The sequence below is a fragment of the Rhea americana genome, unplaced genomic scaffold (assembly GCF_003343005.1).
Source record: "Rhea americana isolate MKP2758 unplaced genomic scaffold, rheAme1 scaffold_124, whole genome shotgun sequence".
In the NCBI taxonomy this organism is placed as follows: Eukaryota; Metazoa; Chordata; class Aves; order Rheiformes; family Rheidae; genus Rhea; species Rhea americana.
Window position 1 is genome coordinate 339,723 of NW_028185306.1, and position 20,797 is coordinate 360,519.

Here is a 20,797-nt window from a genome sequence, read left to right on the forward strand (position 1 = left end):
AAATTCCAATCTGCTTTTTATTATGTAGATTCAAAAGTACTAACATGTACAATATTGGATATATGGGCTACGAGGACGATCAGAGGGCTGGAGCACCTGCCCTCTGAGGAAGAGCTGGGCCTCTTCAGCCTGGCGAAGAGAAGACTGAGGGGGGATCTGATCAATGTACAAGTTCTTCTGTACAAGTACCTGAAGAAAGGGTGTCAAGGGGACGGGGACAAACTCTTTTCAGTTGTCCCATGTGACAGGACAAGAGGCAGTGGGCAGAAATTGAACCGCAGGAAGTTCCGCCTGAACGTGAGGGGGAATTTCTTCACTGTGAGAGTGACGGAGCCCTGGACCAGGTTGCCCAGAGAGGTGGTGGAGTCTCCTTCTCTGGAGATCTTCAAGGCCCGCCTGGATGCAACCCTGTCTGACATGCTCTAGGTGACCCTGCTGAGCAGGGGGGTTGGAYTAGATGATCTCCAGAGGTCCCTTCCAACCTTACTGATTCTATGACTCTGTATGTTTCTAGAAAGGCATAATCTGATTCATATTTCCATCAAAATATTGGGAAGGATGTATGTCATATGTTATAACAAAGAATTCACATTAATGTACTTAATTAAAACTGCTAATGAATGACAATTACTCTGTAGAAATTCAGCTCATTCCTTGATCGTGCAATGAATACATGTACATATGGATGTACCCAGACACAAAAGCACGTAGACACACACATACACACACACACACACACACGTCTGTATCTGGCTATTTTGTGCCATGCAGAACGTTTTCACRGTAGAGTGATGCCCACACTGCCTGCCATTAGGGAATCTGCTACGTGAACGTGGCTTGGTAGCAAGTTCTATTTTCAGCACTTTCAGACTGTGGCTGTAAGGTATAAAGTGACTGCAGAGAAACACTTAGCAACGGTAGATCCATTTAAGTGGGAAAACATGAGAGTGCAGAACATTATGGCATGAAGAAAAATGGGAATAACTGAACAAAAAACATTTTCAGACTCTTTTTTGACTAAAAAAATAACTTTATGTGCTTCTTTTGCTATGGATCATTTTCACAGCACGAGTATTGGTCCTGTGACTAGTATGTCCCTATTTATCTTTATATCAAAAACTACAGCAGATAAGAATCATCCAGTCAGAAGCAGGAACTAGGATTATAATCAAAAAAAACCATACTTCTGTGCTTAAAATCTGATTGAAATTCAAGCACTTAAATCCAGAAATATGCTGATAGTCATTGCCTAAACTGCTCACTCTCTTCAAGGTGCCTGAAATTTGGAAAGGCTTCCCTTCCATTTTTCACTTTCAGTTTCTGCAAGAACAWGAAATTTTCATCCAAAATACACCCAGAAGTGTTTCAGCCTTGACCAGTCTAGATTGTTTGGCAGTAGCCCATTCCTGACTGAATATGCGTTTCTTTGTCTAATCTTCTGAGGTATTTGTTGGAGTTCTGAAAGCATGATTAACACACATTTACAAAGAATTAGGTGCATCCAAGAACGCAATGATAATGCTTTTTTCTTTAAAAATAGTGCATCTGGAAGGGAAAGCTGGCCRTATATAATGGTAGCATAATGACTGCAGTCTATGTCTCAAATGTGAGAGAATCCACTTTGATATTTTCCCTAAAGGAATTCAAATCAGTATTTTTGTGTCCTTGAAGAATAATCAAGTTGGGGTCTGTCCCCTGAGAAAAGGACAGACTTAGCTAATCAGAATCACTTGTCATACCATCCTGTTATACGATGGAGAAACAGATGTACTGCTGCCACTGCACTCATATCCAGGGCTAACCATCAGTCTACAGGTTGGTTTGAATGAGGGACCTCCGTCACCTCTTCTGCTAGTGAGGTTATGCAGTAAACAGTTAAAAACTGAATGGACTACAAAAAAAGGAAGAAGCAAAAGGGAGAATGTTGGTAATGAGGGAATTCATGTGGGAAATCCAAGTTTTAATCCATACTTCAAGGTACTTYCTGTATTTTAGCTATTGACTGTTGTATGTAGAAATTTTAAAAGTTTTTTTTTAGCAAGGAAAGAAGGTTTCTTTATCAAAATAAATGCCATAATCATTAGAAAATAACAAAAGTCATGCTTCTTCTTCCTGCCACCATTCAGTGAAAAACAAATTTCTCCTTACTGCACAATAGTTGTAGCTTCAGCAGAAGTGGAGAATACTCCACGAAAATGGAAAACTCCACTGATTACATTTTCAAAAATAGATTTCAGCATCAAACAAATCTAATAAACAGCACTGAAAATATTTAAAGTACTTCTTTTTCAGTGATTTTAATGACATACAGTATTTAATTTAGTTCAATTACATTTCCAAATTACTTTTTTCAGACAAGTTTCTAATTAAAAATTATCAGAGCTATAATCCATTTTGATAAAATTTTAGTTAATATGTGCATAGCTGCATAACCATAAAAAAGAATACGCACAGGAAAAGTATACAGGACACACTGAAATATGGATTGACTAACTACTAACAGGAATGAATTTGATATGGGTGGAGCTCAAAATAAGGAGTGAAGCGAACAGAGTTTAAAATAACGTTTTTATGAGTATATAGTTCTGATCCGACTTACTAGTCACCCTCTCAAACTACCTTTGTCAGAGGATTCTCCTTTAGCATCATTCATACAGTAGTATCACYTGAAGCATCCTTACCAGTTGCAATCAATCTACAGAATGAAATAACTGTCTCTTCTTCGCACTTGCCAACTGAAGTATTTAGAATGTCTTACGAAAAATAATACATTTAGGCTGACAGCACCCTTGAAACTGATAGAATTATTAAACTTACTTTACAGACAAATCGGAATGACAGATGGGTATTTGTTACTTCACCAAGATAGCAATGAATATTTTGTAAAGAAGAAATCCAAAGTATTCTGCTTCCTGGTAATGAACTTTATTTTACAACCCTTTATTCCCAAACTTTCAGGCTATGCTAGGAGTATCATTAGTTGCTATGCAGGAAATGATAGAGGTACTTGAGCGTGACTAGCAGGAAAAAAAAAAAAAAAAAAAAAAAAAAAAAAAAAGCCCTAACCCAGAAGGTCCAGAGCCTGTACTAAGAAACTATGTGATTTACATAAAGACAGAGAAATAACCTATGCCATTACAGTCATATGCAATCTCATTACAGACGATCTCACTTGGGAGGCATTGGTCAAGACTGCCAGCGGAACTGGCTGCTCCTTGGGCAGCAATGGCAGTGTTGGAACAGCTAACAGTGGAACGAAACAGCAAGAGGACAACGGGCCAGTGCACCAGCCCAGCGCTTTCTGAGGTGGCTGAGGAAAATTCCTTTCCTCACCCTAAGTAGGAAGACAGAACAGAATCAATCAAAATCCTACATTAAGAGCAAGAAACTTTCACATAACTGACCTATTCATTATACAGTTTGATTTAAAGGACAAACTGCAACAGTTTCTGTTTTTTCACACCCAAGACATGATTTTGAAGCACAAGAGAAATACTAATACAAACAATTTGTGAAAAAAAATTGTTTAGTGGTCCTAGTTTAGTATTCAAATGTACTTATGGGCTATTCAGAGGCTTTTGAAAGTCTCAAAAACATCAAAACAATCAGGGTGGACTGTTAATTTGACAAGAAGCTCTCCAGAAAGCAGATAAAATAGTAACTGCATTGATGAGGTATGGAGAGACTTGTACAACCCCTGCACACTTTCAGAATCCAGGACTTCAGTATCCAGGACTATCAGATTGGTTCTTTTTCTGGTTAATGATTAAACTTAATAAAATAATATTAATTTTCTAAAAAATTGTCTTAGGCATCTTGATTACTACTGTAAATACAACACAATATTACCACTTCATTCAAAACTAGCAACCTTACATCAATATATCTCAAACAAAATTGCAAGTTTCTGCRTATTAGTATACAGGAATCAAATACAGATTTTAAACCACCACTAGAAATTTTAGAAAAGAAAAAAACATCAAAGTCTTTTTTTTTTTTAATACAGAAACAGTCCTACCTCTTTGCTTTCTTCCAGGTCAGACTCGCTGCTAAACTCTTCTGTATTTAAATTTTCAAAATCTGATTCCCCGACAGCAATCGGCACTGTCACAGTGAGACTTGGGTTGTTTATGAATGACATGTAATCACTTTCATCAACAACGTATTTTTCCACACTGCTGCCTATGCCACTGGTAGTTCCATTCCCTTCTTTAAGATAGGCAAGGTTTTTACCTATTTCTACTATGGTGTGGTTAGAAATACAGCTGTCTTTCTTGTTATTTAGGTCTTCAAGAGGTTTGATTTCATCTAAAACTTTCTGCTTTCTAACAAAGGCTTTCTGGATGAATTCACGCACTTTTCTTTTCACATAATCTATGCCCTTCTGAATCCTTGCAACAGCAATCTGGAGATTGTTCATTTCATTATCATCATCTGTAGCAGCAAGGTTGTCTGAACTAAATGAGCTCAGCAGCAAGGCCAAAAAGAGGTTGAGTACCTGAAAAACAGTAAGGAGAAAATATACTGGATCTCTTATTTTTAAGTGATAAAAGTAATTCTGTTATAACTTGTTCAATATGACACAATTTTTATTTCACAGCTAGAACTTTATGTCAAACCACCTGCTTGCTACTCTTACCAGGCCATTCTCCCTGTCCCCTGTATTTTATTACCTTGCCAAAAACATTTTCTAGCTTTCATAACTTCACTAACTTAGGTGAAAATCGAACCTTTACCTTCACCCTTTCCTTCACATTGGAAGTATTGTAGGTCTGCTCCTAAAAGTGCASAATGACACAAAAAAGAAGGACACTGCATGATGTAATAACATATACAAACTACATCCTCAGTAGTGTTCATAGGTGAAGGAAAGGTTTAGTGCCTCCAATTCAGAGTATAATAAGCTGACATATTTGCCAAGAAAGTATTAGTCAAGCTATTTTTGTTTTGGACAGGAAAACTAGCTAAGAAAATGAGAATTTACAGGTKTGATATATCTTGATTTTAGGAAACTATTTCACACTTTCTTGCATGACATTTTACAACCACACTAGAGTAATTCAGACCATATGTAATTCTGATAAGGTATGTGCAAAATTTATTTGAATTTGTGTTTAAATAAAGTTTATCAATTCTTTTTGTTTAAATTTTCACAATATTTTTAAATGGGTGCCACAGAAGTCTCACATTAGTCACATCAGACTTGGTATTTTATTATGTCTGTGGATAAGCATGTTTATAAATTTGTGGATGATATCAAACAGAGGTGGGACACKAGTGAGCATTTAGCATAACCATGGAAAATTAGTGAATGAATCCAAAATCAATATGGCATTCAATAAGGTTTAAAAATATTKGTTAGGAAAAATCAAATGTTTAAATGATAAAATAATAAAATGACAAAAATCAAACATACAAAAGGGGTAAAAACTGGCAAAGTGGAAGCACTCCAAAAAAAGGGCATACACAGTCAGAAAAGCAATGAAGTTACAAAATCTTCATATGTCATTTGGGGATATATCATGAGAAATGCTGGGTGTAAGACATAGCATATAATTATTCCATGTTATTTGGTACTGATGTCTCTATCTAGAATGTGGATTGGGAGGAATTCAGAGGCCACTAAAATAAAGGGATAAGTATTTTTAAAATCATGACCTATGAGAGAAATTTGAACTAGGCTTGTTTCGTTTCAGAGAGAAAAGACTGAAAGTAGAAACAGTAAGCCTTAATTTAAGTATTATAAATGTTGGTAGAAGAAGCTGATGACCAGCTGTTTTCTATGACTATTGAGAGCAGTCATTTTAATCTGCAGCAAAGGTGATTTAAGTTAGATGTTTTATTAAAAAGCATTTTTAACTGTAAGAATCATTCAGTACTGATCTTACTAAAGAGGTTGTAAACTCATAGAAGATTTTAAAGAAAAGGTAGACAAACATTTTTCATAACTAATCAAGGTGTATTTGAACTCGCATTAGAGAAAGATCAAATGAACCACATGATCTCATAAAGTGTTTCTCCAGTCCTCATTTCCCTGATTTATAAACCATGAAAAACATGAGATACATTCTAACAGTTTAAAAAAAMCCCACTGATTACATACCACTAGRTTTCCAATCACCATGACCATCATGAAGACAGTAAGGCACATGGTTTGACCTGCAACCTCCATGCAGTCCCACATCGTCTCTATCCATTCTCCACAGAGCACTCGGAATACAATCAAGAAAGAGTGGAAAAAGTCATGCATGTGCCAGCGCGGGAGTTCACAGTCGCTAGAGATCTTGCAGACACATTCTTTGTAGCTTTTCCCAAACAGCTGCATCCCAACCACAGCAAAAATGAAGACAATGATGGCCAGCACCAGGGTCAAATTCCCCAAAGCYCCCACTGAGTTGCCAATAATCTTAATCAGCATATTTAGAGTTGGCCAAGATTTTGCCAATTTGAAAACTCGAAGCTGTAAAACAGAAGGATAGTATATAGTTATTCATCTTACTAAATATAATGAGGTCATTATTATACATTCCATATGTCAGTTACTTTGTGAAAAAATCATGTCCCACCTAACTTTTAGAAACCTTAGTTAGAAAATCTATGCTTCCACATCTTTGCAGTGTAGTAGGCTTTCTGAGTCTTAAGTCCTGATACATATCATAATAATTCAAAAATATTGTCTGTATGCTCATTTCAACTACATAAAAATGAACCTATGCATAGAAAATACAATTAGTTTAACAAGATTGTAAGAGCGCTGACACTCCACAGACCTCTGGTTTGTTAACTGGCAGAAAGAAAGAAGAAACAGTTTTCCCAAAAGAGGCACAACCAAATTTTTTAATGACAGGCATACAGGTTACATGCAAGTATCTCTAACAACATCTTTTGCATCATTCAAAAATCCCTATCCAAAAAAAAATCTGTAATACAATCTTAATACTAATCTTAATACCTCTTCTAAAACAAACGGGGTAAATTACCATGGTAATGGAAGTTTATAGACTAAAATTGTCATACATTTTATTGTAATAAATTTTAATAAACTTGATTAATTAATGAGTTATTTACTAACTAAGCAATTTACTAATCTTCAGCCACAAATAGTAAGAAGGAATTGAACGTGCGTTGTGGTGCTTGCACTTTTTACTCCCTCATCTACACAGAGAAAGACCTTAAAGATACTGCTATTAAAAAAATTATTCCCTAGAGCACATCCACTACAAGAATAGAATTGGCGTTGACAATGTCTTCAACAAGAAATACACATTATTAAGATAATAGGGATAAGAAACCTGATATTATAGATGCGTGTCATCTAATGAGTATACAATTTTGTATTTGTTAAGTTCTTATGCAAAGAACTTCTGACTCAGCCAAAAATATAATCTACAGTGAAAAATAAAAAACACACATTCAAAAATACAAAATACAAGATAGAAACATGTTGCTTATTTAGAATATTTACCAAGCGGAATGACCGGAGGACAGATAAACCTTCTACATTTGCAAGGCCAAGCTCCATTAAACTAAGACTGACAATGAAACCATCAAAAATATTCCAGCCTTCTTGGAAATAGTAATAAGGATCCATGGCAATTATCTTGAGAAACATTTCTGCTGTGAAAATTCCAGTAAAAACCTGCAAGCAAAATACAGTTTCTTACTCAGTGTAACGAGAAAATATTTTAAATTAAAACTAACATTACCCATTGCTGTCACATTTTATCTTCAACTTGTGATAAATCTGAATAGCTCCTCTATATTCCCATATATTGGGGTTAGGAATTACATTCTGATAAGAAGCTTAAATAGGGATCACAATGTTTGGTTGCTAAAGCAGAAGAGGTAAAGCTGCTAATATGCCTTTATAAACACTGATATACAGAATCCCTTCTGATTTTTATATCTAGATTTTCCTTCTTAAATCTCATCTTTGCCTTGGAACATTTTTTTTCTTCCAGGAATAAAGATAACTTTATACAAGTGACAATTATTTCATTATGAAAAAACTATATTGAAGGTTGGATAGAACCATTCTTCCTCAGCGTGACCTGCAGAAGGGACTGTCAACCCCATGCACCACTGGATGAGCTGCAGTACATCTGCGAAGCTCAGTGGGCCTTTCCCTGCTATCCTTCCTCGAACACCCAGGACATCAGGAGATGCTAGCAAGCAGTGGACCCTGTGTGGGAATGGACCTGAAGGTTCTTCTGATTTGCAAGTACCCATCTAAGAGAAAATACCTGTTAAGAAAGTATCTGTAACCTAACAAACCAGCTACAGTAACAGAAGCTGAAGGCTTTAAAAACTAAAACRCTTATCGGCACTATAACCCTTGCTATCTTCTGCAAAGGGAAGAGAATTCAACTTCTTAAAGCTAGGCTGGAGAAGTCCAGGAAAGTCAACAAGGAGGCATTCAATACAGCTTAAATGTTTCAAATTCAACTATTCTAAGCCTATAAATATCTAATCAACATTTTCTTTTAAAGGTGTGTACAAAGATCAGTCAAGAATTATTTAGGAAAAATGCACTTGTCATACATACAAACATCATGAAAAACTTACAAGGTTTCCTACTGAAAGCACACCACTAAACTGTTCTGTCATTGGATAGTGCTCCATGGCCATGAACAAGGTGTTAAGAACAATGCAGATAGTAATGGCCAGATCAACAAACGGGTCCATCACAATCAAATTCACAATATGTTTTACTTTCAGCCAGGGAGTGCAGCAGTCCCAAATCAAGCAAGTGTTAGCAAATTTATACCAGCACGGCGGGCATTTCTGTCTAGATTCTTCAAGTTCTAGAAAGAAAAATGTAAATAACACTTTAAACAATATTCCTCTACTTCTAGACCACTACCGTTTAAATAAATGTTAAAAGAATACTGAATATTCAGCAAATAAAATAATCATTCACAAACAAATGCTAAGTAGGATGCAAGACAGAAATGTGTCTTAGAAATCTGGCATACATGGCGGGAACAAAATATTTCAAATTTTATTCTTGAAGGTTAAATACTTMAGACTACTCTAAAGTCAGACAACTCTTTACACAGTATTATGGTCCAAATGTGCAAAATTGCTCATTTTTAGCTTCCCATTTGCTGTCTTGGGCATAGGCATTTTTGTCTCAAAGCAACATTTTGCCCTTTGTTACAAGCAGCAGTTTAGCTTCATGACTCAGAGTCATTTTATTTATCCTTGMAGAAAGAGCAATTTGGTCCTTCTTTGGACATTGGATTTTGTTTCAGAAACAGCACATCTGATGCATCTGTAGAAGAGGATTGTTCTGCTGCAAGAATCATAGCTGTTTCAGTAACTGAAATAGAGCTTTTACCCCCAAAAGGTAACTCCTCTAGAGAAACACTGCATTGATCAATTGYCCTCCACTTATATTTAACTTTTAAGTTTGCTGTTTCCATCTTGGACCTTTTTGTATGGCGAAAACTTGATTGATTTTTCTAAATACACCAGACTATCTTACCTATACCCTTAGATTAACATGGCTATATTAAAACATCGCTACTACATAGGATATCATATATTCAGTAGCTCTTTATTGCACTGCCATACAAAAATTCTGTTACATACCTTCCATTGTGTTTGTAAGCATGCTGGCTATACTCATTGCTCTTTGCCTTGCACTAGGATCTGTTAGATAGTCCATAGGAACATGGTAAGAACTAGACCGCCTCTTTCTCAATTCGGTTTCTGTAGTAGTTCCCTGAAAATAAAACACTGATAAAATAGACTATCAATTGTTCATTTAATAATACTATAGAGTATTACAATAGAATAATGGTTTCGACTATTCTGCTGTCCTGCACCCTGCTTCATTTACATTCTAGTTCTGCAAAGACTAACGTCTACATAACTTTGTATATAGCAAATAGCCAAATTTATCAGTAGGATTGCTCTTGTGCTTAAAGTATGTGTTTTTAACCATGATTTTGCTGAAGTAGGGCTGAGATTAAAACAGATTCTTGAGTTTTAAGTTTCATAAAAAGTTTCATAATGCTTGTCAATGAGCACTGCCATAAATATCTTTCTAATGAGGCAGTGAAGTCTTTTTCTAAATATGAAGACGCACAGCCCACGTAGCCAGCTGTGAGAGCACACAGAGTGAATATGTTTTCTTAAGATAGCTCTAATTTGGATTAAATTTTTAATTTCYTAGCACATATTTTCAAACAAAATAAAATAAAAAATATTTAATAATGTTGACAACTCAAAAAAATAACTATAAAAATTAACTATTTGATAGGAATGCTATCACAATGCATGTAAGTTGTATAGTCAGYGAGAATTACATTCTCACTCAGTATATTCCATTAAGCAAATATATCTCATTCGTAATATTTTTCAGTTTTGATAACCTGTCAGATATAGGAATACAGAACCTCTCAGTTAAGTCTTCAGTTGGCACAATGGAATAATGAATTAGCACAATGARTTAATTACTAGAAGATATTACATATTATTTTATTCAATTGTTTACTACGCTACTGTGTTAATTCCTAGTGAATTAACATACATTTTCATGCATTTAGTTAACAAGAGCTAGACAACTTCATTTTCTACTTTAGCTTATAACTACAATACATGAAAGGAGCATTCACAGCTTGGCCAAGAAGGGAATCACTCCAGAGTGGTATTAGTTAACGATATAGGGAGAGGTCATCATGCCTGAGCTATTGTAGACTTCCTTACATTGCTAGCAGTGGCTGCTTTATCAATCATCACCTCTGGCAGAAGCTGTCCAGCAGGTGACGTCAGAGCTGGGGGCCCACCGACTAAAGAAACTACTCCATTGCAATCCACCGTGCTGTGCATCTTCCCATTCACTGGAAGCGGAGGTACTGTCCTGGATGACCTACTGGCCTGACTAATGTTACTGTTGCGCCGTTCACCATGTCTATGAGGAACAAAGAGAGAATCTCTTCTGCTCTCATTGTCTTCGAAAGTGCTGTGCTCATCATCAGCAAAGTCATTTTCTGATCCTACATCCTTCGCTCGACCTCTGAAGCTGAAAAGACTTGTTCTGCTATTGCGCCTTGGGGAAAACAGGGAGCCACGAATGCTCAGCAAAGACTGTAGGCAAATAAAAACAATAATTGTCAGCTTAAAATTCCTTTAAATACATTTTTTTTTACATCAGAGTAAAAAATAAACATGGTTAATATGTATTAAAGGGTAAGGTCTTCTACAAAGAAATGAAGTAGTATAATCCCCCCATTCTCATACACTCCCGTTTGGGTAGTAAACAAAGTGCACATAAGTGACAGACAAAGACTAGTTATTTTACTACTTTGGAAACATGAAATCATTCAATTTAATTACAGTAAAAGAAACTGCTTGACAGAATTGCTTTGTCTGCCATTCTGCTTGTTTTATTACCGACTGTTCATAAATGGAGTAAATACATTTTGACACTATTTGCCCCAGGTTGGCATTAGTCTGCACAGCTGAGTAAATAAAATTTTAGGCAAAATTCCTGTGACTCAGTCTGCACATACCTCCCAAATACCACCCATTTTTTAAAAATAAACATTTTTTTGGGATGCTAGTCAATAGTAACCAGTCAATGGCAACAGTACTGCTAAGTTTGATTTTCCTGTGTTTAAAGTTTGTATTACTGTTCAAAAGTGTTAAGTATTCTGAATTTGCAAAGACATACATGTCGTTTTGTATGAACAGTCTCACCAATCTTCATTGACTTATTCATGTAAGCATTCTGCTATGGGAGGTTCTTTTGAGGATCAGAGTCAAAACACAGCTCTAATCTTGCAAATATTTATGTATGTATTTAACTTTTATTCACATCAGTGGTTCTCTTGACTTGAATGACTGCATATGATGGACAGCTGTGACAAAAACACTACTGCTGCACAAGGACTGCTACCTTGTGTTAACAACCAATTTCACTCAAGACCTCTATGAACAGCGGAAGTGCTTAAAGTAGTATCTTTGTTTCTCTTCTGTAACTTATCTTTATGGACCAGGGCCCAATTTGTTCTAGGTACTGCAAAATGCAGAACAAAAAGGCATTCTGCAAGAACTTATTATCTAAGTATAACACAACAGATGGATACAAAAAGAGAAGGAGTACAAGGAGGCAAAATTGATGGGTATGATAAACAGTGGTCTTAGCTCACCTGAAGTCACTTCCCTGTCAAGCTTTCTGTAGGCAGCATGGTAAAAGAGAGTTTTAAAGAGGGATTTGAGGAAAGCAATGAAGTGGTTCTGTGGAAACTCATGGGGAGCTTCTTCCAAGCATGAGGGGCAGCATACAGAAAGAGCACAAAGTTAAGTTTGAAAACTTAACAGGAGGTCATAGACACTGGCACGGGTCAGTCAAAGCTGGGACTTGACTTGCTGACAGCAAGTAGACAGGGCAGGTTAGTAAGAGCTTTAGGTACTATATGTTTTATGGTACAGAAAATATTTATAGGTAGTGATGTTAACCAGCAGATTAGGTAAAAGCAATGAAATAGGTTAGTGCTCTTTGCAACAACATTCTTGATGAATACGGCAGTAACTGGGACACGGAAAGAGGTCCAAGTTGACAATGATTCACAGTAGAAGGGCCAGAGTAGAGTTAAAGAAAAGGAGGCAGGGGGAGGGGGGGAAGAACAGAAGAGGACCATCAACAGGCCCTAGTGGAAATCCCTTAGAAAACTAGAGAAGGAATAAAAGGATCTTCTAAAGCACAACTAAATCAGGAAAACTGAGAGGAGACCAAATCATGAATATTAGGAAAAATAAGTTTTCAAGAAGAACAGAATGGTCAGTTACGTTGAAGGCAAGTGAAATGTCAAGGAAGATGCCAAAGATGAGATAAAAAATTGAGTTTTGTCTAGGCAAAGATTATTAAAAACTGTGGTGAGTGGAATTTTTGTTGAGTGTAGTGGCCAGAAGCCACAGTGGAAAGGAACTGAGGTTGTAAAACCAGAGGGAAGGGGAACACTAAACTGCAGTAATAAATGAACTTGGAGATGAAAAGGTAGGAGAAGCAAGTTGGATGAAGAGTGCTTCATTTCTTACAAGATGCATGAGTTGAGCTAAGGCTGCAATTTGAATGAAGACACAAGTAAGAATATGTGCTTAAGGGATCAGACGGGACTTCAACATGGAAGTTGAAGCCAATGGAGGTAGATGTGAAAATCTGTAAAAGGAACAGAATGGATCATGAACTAAACTCAGTAATGAAGTCTTAACAGAGATTAGACAATTAACAACATAAAACAGTGACAGACCAAGAAAAACAAACTGGATGCAGTGCTATTATAAAAAGAAGAATGTTGGAAAGAAGTGAAAGGAGGAGTTAACTTGGCAGGAGTGGAGCACTACATTCCCACCACAGCCTGATCTAAAGGGGACAGTCCTCAATAAATAAGAGCACAGTAGACAAAGAGGTCTGAGCTTCTGTGAGAATGGGAGCTGCAAAAAGTGATACGTGAAGAGAACATGATCTTGATCTTTTCAAGGAATGGAATAAGCTTTCCAGAGACAGGTACAGAAGAGGATAAAAAAGGAAGGAATGAGTTTAGCAACAGTGACTAAGGAGAGCGAGAAAGCAAGTCATAAAGACCGGGGAAAACCAAGAAGGTGGGGACAAAATGAAGACRCATATTAAGGGAAACATCACATGATGGGGCAGAAAAAGCATGAGATGGATGTGAAATCTGGACTTGAACTGCTGAGGGGAGAGTCTGAGGTGGAGAAACGAAAAGGAGCTACTGAAAGCTGTAGAAGGGATAACATAACGACTGTCAAATGAAATAAATGTCTGCATGTTAGATACAGATGACACTCTTTCTGAGTCACTGGCGTATCAATGTAGGAGAACACATGCAAGGACATATTGCTGCAGATATTTTCACCTTAAGATAACACAATTAACAGTCTCAAATCAATGAATTTATCAAATTTCATAATAACATTTATGCCATTTCAACCAGGTTTCTTGCACCCCAAATTTAGCAGTTTTCTCACTGAAAATGTGAAATTTCTGAGTATGTGTGTACCAAATTTTGAATCCACTGATCATACTGAATACATCATTCTTAATGGGGAAACAGGTCCATTCTCAATAAGAAATTTGTGAATACAATTTATTTTAATTAATATACATTATTTCAATTTTCATGCATCAGTTTAGAATAAAAAGACTTACTTTTCATCTTTTATTGCCTGTATTAAGTTGGTCATATTTTTTATTTAAGATATTAAATAATCTGTGGTAACTTTTGTAAGAACCGAGATTTTTGTGTCCTGACCAAACAACTTTACAGTTGGATTTTCTTTATGATCAGTAGATTATAGCAGTGTTTAAGAGGTAATAATACTAAGGTACCTGGTGTGGGGAGGAGAATCTCTTTTCATATGTCAATCTATTTCCCTCAATGGATAATCGGAAACCTTTCTTTCTGATGCTATCCTCTGATTCAGATTTGTGAAATTCTTCCTCATCTTTCTCCTCTCCTTCAGATTGTTCTTTTTGCTTTTTTTTCTTTCTTCTATTCCTCCTCTCTTTAGCACTCTTCGAGCTCAGTTTTGAYGCCTCAGACGAACTTTCAGAGAATCCACCTATTCCACCTACACCACTATAATCTCTTGAGTCAGCTGCTGCAGCTGCTGCTGCTGCCTATATAAACAAGCACATATGCAATTTACACCATTTATACAAATATATACCATTCACCATTTAAATGTATAAATGAAAGTAGTGATCCCAATTCATTGGATCCAGCATATTGTAAGAAGTGTAGTTTGCAAAAAAAGCAGAGGAACACTAATTTGCCACTGCTCCATAATCCAGAAATTAGAGCAGCCCGAGGGAGAACTGCACTATCAAAGAACCAAGTTAACAAGCATCTGTTCTGAATTGAAGCAATCTGTTGCTGGATTTTTCACCTAAAAATACCATATTAAACAACAAAACTGTAAGTCAGGAATCAAGGCTCAAACAGAGGGAGAAGATCCCTGCTAGAAAGAACCAACATTTTATTACACCATTTTGCTGTAGTATTCAAACTACAAAGTATGTAGTACTCTCTAGTATTCAAAATCACCTCTATTCAACAGGTGATACAACATTATTTATATCAATGTTGCAAATGCTCATCAGAGACCTGAGATACACTGTAGGCTATTAAAATTCTGTTGCTTTTCAAAGCTTCAAACATTTGCAGAGCATTTGTTCAACATACATTTACAAGTTGTCGTAAAAACACCTGTCCCTGGTTTTAGCCATTTGGTTACATGGAAGTCATAGTTCAACTCTTGCTCTATGTGGTCACAAGCCAAGCAGACATTATCACTTATCCTATTAAAATTTTCAGAGTCTCCAAAAAAAGAAAAGGAGATTCAAAGCAGTGTGAAATCATGATGTCTGTACCAGAGAAGCACTTTCTCCTGTTTCCTCACTTTTTCCAGCTTTCATTGAAACTGGAACAGTATTGCTTTCTGCTGAGAGAGCTGGGGAGGGAGCAGAAAAAGCCAAGTGTTGCTGAAGCAAAATATTTCTCCCACACTACCTAAAATAATTTTGCTTGTGTTACTTGAATAAGCAGGACTCCTGTTTCTTTTCTCACATCTTCATATCTATTTCCATCTCCAATTTGAAATTCCAATATTTTAGCTGATTAGTTCTTTATTATTTTTGTCACTAATTAGAAGGTCCACTCAAGCCAACAGAATTAGTTCAACAGAAAAAATTAATTAAAGATTGAATGCAAAAGGAAGGAATTTCTAAGACGGGAGGTAACATATTCTTAGGGGAGGAGGGGTGAAAATATTCTCACATATGGAATTTTAATTTGCAGAGATACCTGAGCTTCTTCTTGTTGCTTTTTCAGTTGTTCCAGCATTTGTTGAAATTCTGCTTCTTTCTGTTCTGCTTCTTCCATGGTTGCTTGATTCTGTTCTTCATAGGCCATGGCAACCACAGCCAGGATCAAATTAATCAGGTAGAAAGAGCCCAAGAAAATGACCAAAACAAAAAATATCATGTATGTTTTCCCAGCAGCACGTAGTGTCTGCAGAAAAAGAGATATACATATTTTTAGCAGACTTTTAAATACTGATGTGTAAAATGGTGGCTTCTGTGTTAAAATTGAGAAATACATTTCAAGATTGCTTGTGTTAGCACAAGCTTAGTTAATTTTTCCATATACAAACATTTAGTATTATATCCTGGCTACACTGGCAAAATTCACATTTTGTGTCTGCTATAGTTGAAGTAAATAAGATTTAATAGCTTTCATGAATACTTCAGAACTTCTACTGAGAAGCCATAGTAGCAGTTGCTATCCCCCAAACTTCTATATTATGTTATAGTCTTTAAATCTAGCAGTAGAGGGGTCACTAGCCAGCATCTTACCTTCTTGTCTCATCAGCGTCAAACTACAGTGCCACAAAGACCGCGCAGTGTATGAATTGTCATGCTGCACAACATTGTCCTTCAGATATAGGATCTGTTTAGTGATGTGATGTAGTCTCTTCAAAGACAACATACTGTACTGGACTGCAAGTCAATTTTACTGTAGTATCTACTTACAGCACATTTGGGCAAGAAGATTTAAGAATTTAATGATCATTTACTCATTCATGAAATGGAACCAATAATCCTTAACCACTTCCATAAAATAACAGCTATTTCTTATTATTATGTATTTGAGTAGCACATGGGAACCTAAGTTATGGACAAGACCCCTACTGTTTTAGACAGCTTACATATATGACATAAAAGATGATTTCTGCCCCAAAGGCCTTAGGGAAACGTGAATGAAAATAACTATGCAAATACTATGTAGTAATGGTATTGGTGATGGTGCTGTTTATTTTAGTAAGTCCTCACCAGCTGGTAAAGATTCTCCCAAAAGTCCTGAGTCATCAATCGAAACAGTGACAAGAATGCCCAACTGAATGTATCAAAACTTGTGTAGCCATAGTTGGGGTTTCTACCAGCTTTCACACATATATATCCTTCTGGACATTGACTACAAAAGAAGAGGAAATGCTATTTTTAACAACTACTCTAAATTACGATATGCTATAGTAAATCACAAAATTGTTCAGGAGTACTAGTTGCTAATGAAATTATGAACAAATAAAATTTTATTCTACAGACCTAAGATAAAAATTGAACATCAACAAAATATATTTTTAATTCCATTTCCTACTGTTATTTCAATGCTTTAAAATATAATTATACTATCCTTCCCCACAAATTTGCCATGTCAACACATCTGCATGGGGACAGCAGAAGAATGTCAGCTACCATGGCTGATGATAAGCAGTTGTCCGCCAGCTGGCATTAACATTCATGCACATAGTATTCACGTGGTTACCTTTACAATATTAGCCTAAGATGTTGAGAAAATGCCAGTGTAAACTGAAATCACATAGATGGTTATATTTAGGTAGAGTTTAATATTCCAAAACATTGCTRATTTGATACTGTACAGTACAGTTGATACTTAATTTGACCACTTGAACTATTCTAAGTAATTATTTTTTTTGCACGATGAAAAACAATGACCATTTTCTTACCCTGCATCTGAGCTATTGCCACACAAGAGAGCATCATTTTGTCCTTCCAAGAAGTAGAAATGATCTATTTAAAAAAAAAGAAAAGAAAAAGTGGTAAGAAAGATATGATTTATACCTAATAACAGCTGAGCAATGATACAGAGTTTTACACTTTAAAGAAACAAACAGAATTAAAAAACAATTTAACTGGACTATCCCATGATTAGAAATCAAAAAAAAAGCAAGCATGGAAAATACTGTTCTACAGGAAAATGATTTTCTATAGAGTCTTGAAGTTTGGCCTATAAATTTAGAAAATGGAAAGACAGTTGCATAGTTAATTGTTAGTAACCTACTAAAAGATACAGCTGATGGACTATCAAATTTTGTAAGTCAGCAAATGACTGAGCAAATGCCAGGAAAATAAGACAAAGGATGAGGGATCCTTTGTTCATGCATTTTAATAAACAACATTTAGTTTTACTTATTTGTAATACTCATTAAATACTGTTTTATTCAAATATTACTTGCAAACATTTCGAAATTTTTGCAACACAGCACAACATGCACAGCAAGTTGCCGTTGGATCTTGGTTTGAGGAGCTGAGGGAGAAATCAAGCTTTTATTGTACACAATACAAAATTACTAGGCAAAATTCTCCATTAAAAAAATCCACTTGAAACTTCTGCATGAATTTTACTAATAGAACTAAGGTAAGAATACATTAAGGCTAGGTTAAGAGTTGAAATGAGGTAAAATACAGTTCAAAAAGATGGAAGTCTTAAAATCCTCAGCCATATTCTTTTCTTTGTTCTGCTTTACAGCAGAAAAGGAAAACCAGCTTGCCATCAATTCCTTGCTTTGGATTCTTACGGTAAAATGGGAATCTCTGGCGGAGATGTTTGTTAGGTTCAGGTGATACATTAAGTTGAAGGGAAATGGCCACAATTAGGTTATGTTCTGGCCGTTCCCAGGAAGCAGATGGTTCCCTGAGATCCACTGCCAGCTGGCAGAGTCAAGCCTGGCTGGCATGAACTAGCTAGGGGCCAGTGCTAAACTGACGATCAGGGAACTGCAACCCGTTCCTACTGACTGTTTCTGCTCTGCCRCTACTACTATACAATGGACACAGCATAAGATCTGCTTAATTTAAAAATAGAGAGACTATGTACAGAACTTCTATACCAACAATCTATTCTCAGATATCAGATAGGAWAACAGTTCAGAATTTCAGGTGCTCATGTAATCCTCGAGAGACTTGTTTCCATATCCTGTCGGAGATTTTAAGCTTCTGAATAGGCGTTAGACATCTAGAGATGCAGATTAGCATCAAACTAGTTTTTCAAAATTGTTTGTGCTCCTAATTCCCATTCCTAYGTAGCACCTCCTCTGGTAAGCAGAGGACCCAGATGAATATCTAATCAGCTTAATTCTCAGCTTTTTGGGGAAAAAAATCATTTTGTCAGTACACAGATGATAATAATAAAGTAATAAAAAATAGTCAATATGAGTTTAACAAAATGTGTCATATACAAAATTATTCTTGATTCCCTCTTTGCCTAGCTGGTGACACAACAGCAGCCATGGAAACAAGTCTTACATGACACTCTCATAAGCAAATTAAGGAAATATGTTCTGGCTGGAATCATCACAAAATACTTGAAAAATTATTCTGCGAGAGCAGTTACCAGCAGCGCCCAGTGTTAACTTAGGAGGGCATTTGCTTGAAGATCCTAAAGGGATCTGTGCTATACAAGGTTTTCGTAAGAAGTTTCATTACCAACTCAAGACAGAGTAATGTGAACATGCATCAAGTACTCTGCAGACATCAAGCTACGAGAGAATGTCTGAAATTTAAAATGACTTTTTCAGACTGATGAGCTAGTCTACAAGCAGTTGGATTTATTTCAGTAGAGGTAAGTGGAAAATGCTACTGTTGACAAGGAAAAATCAAACACAAAATGCAAAATAGACAGTAACTGTCTACACAAGGTACTGCACTGTACTCTATGCAGCTATGACCACTGCAAAGGGATGCAGTGACTGTCACCAACCACAGGCTGACTGTGAGTCATAAAAATACAATGCTAATGTAAAAAAATGGTGCAATTTTGAGATGTGTTAATAGGAATGTTGCATATATGGGATATGTGTTAATTACCTCTAAATTCTGTACTTCTCAGACCACAGAAGAAGTAATAATATATTGAATAATATATATATATTCAATACATATTGAATAATATATTCAATCTGAAATTTACAATAGGTCAGCTATTAAAAAAACTCCCTATTTGTTTGACAGTGCTAGAAGAAGCCAAAGGATGAACAGCACAGAGTGGAGTAGGGTAGTACAGAACGGATTCTCTTTTTCGGAGGTTTTTAGGAATAGGTTATCATCAACATCTCTTCCAATCCGACATTTGTATGCTATTAGTAGCATGTTGAGAGGATAAGTATATTAAAAGATTATAAGGCAATGAAACTCAGATCCAAAGGGATTTAGCTGCTAAACTGAGGTTTCTTAACTTTCAGTAAAAGTCACTGAGAGCAAGGTGCTTTACAGGAGTTAGACACCCAAATACCTTGTGGACAAAGGAATCAGTCACAGCTTTTATGTAGACTTTATAAAAAAACTTAAGGTCATGCCTAATTACAAACTTAAAACACTAAATACAATAAAACAGATAAATAAGAGACACAGAAACTATCTACTGCCAAGGTAGTAGCAAGGTATTACAAAAACTTTCAGAGTTAAAATCTGAATTTTAGAAGAATTTTTGTTAATGCAATAGCAATATTACCTAAGACAAAGAAAATAATGAATTATGAGGTATAAAGGCAACTAAAATGTTAGCTTCTTGATTTTCCACATACTGATGTTCAAATAGGGGCTTATGATTTTGGACATTATCTTGGACATTATCTTGTGCCAATGTAGCTATATTAGATTTCAGATTCCAAATTAGGACCATTGCACTACTTTAGTAGGCTTGAAAATAACCTGGAAACCTCTGCATTGTGCTGCATTGTAGATATACCCTAGAAGTCATACTTACTAAAYGGTAAAAAGACATTTCAGCACCTGGCATGTTCTTATGAGTACACTAATACATGTTACGATTGTTGCTTATTTACTACATATGGTGTACTTTTTGATGGTGTATWTCTTGTGTCTTTTGGCTAGATTACACCATTTTAATTGCAATGGAAATATACTAACATGCCTTTTTATCTGTTTTTAAAATTTTGAAACAAC

General features: G+C 36.0%; 1 protein-coding gene across 1 annotated transcript in view; it reads right to left on the bottom strand.

Annotated features, from left to right (window-relative positions):
• Positions 1-20,797, bottom strand: part of SCN2A (sodium voltage-gated channel alpha subunit 2) — a 56,139-nt gene that overhangs the window by 25,285 nt on the left and 10,057 nt on the right. The window contains 10 exon segments of the mRNA XM_085325853.1: positions 4,019-4,498; positions 6,104-6,460; positions 7,466-7,639; positions 8,566-8,804; positions 9,595-9,727; positions 10,714-11,094; positions 14,360-14,650; positions 15,837-16,043; positions 16,865-17,006; positions 17,560-17,623. Coding sequence (XP_085181979.1) covers positions 4,019-4,498; positions 6,104-6,460; positions 7,466-7,639; positions 8,566-8,804; positions 9,595-9,727; positions 10,714-11,094; positions 14,360-14,650; positions 15,837-16,043; positions 16,865-17,006; positions 17,560-17,623 — 2,468 coding nt within the window.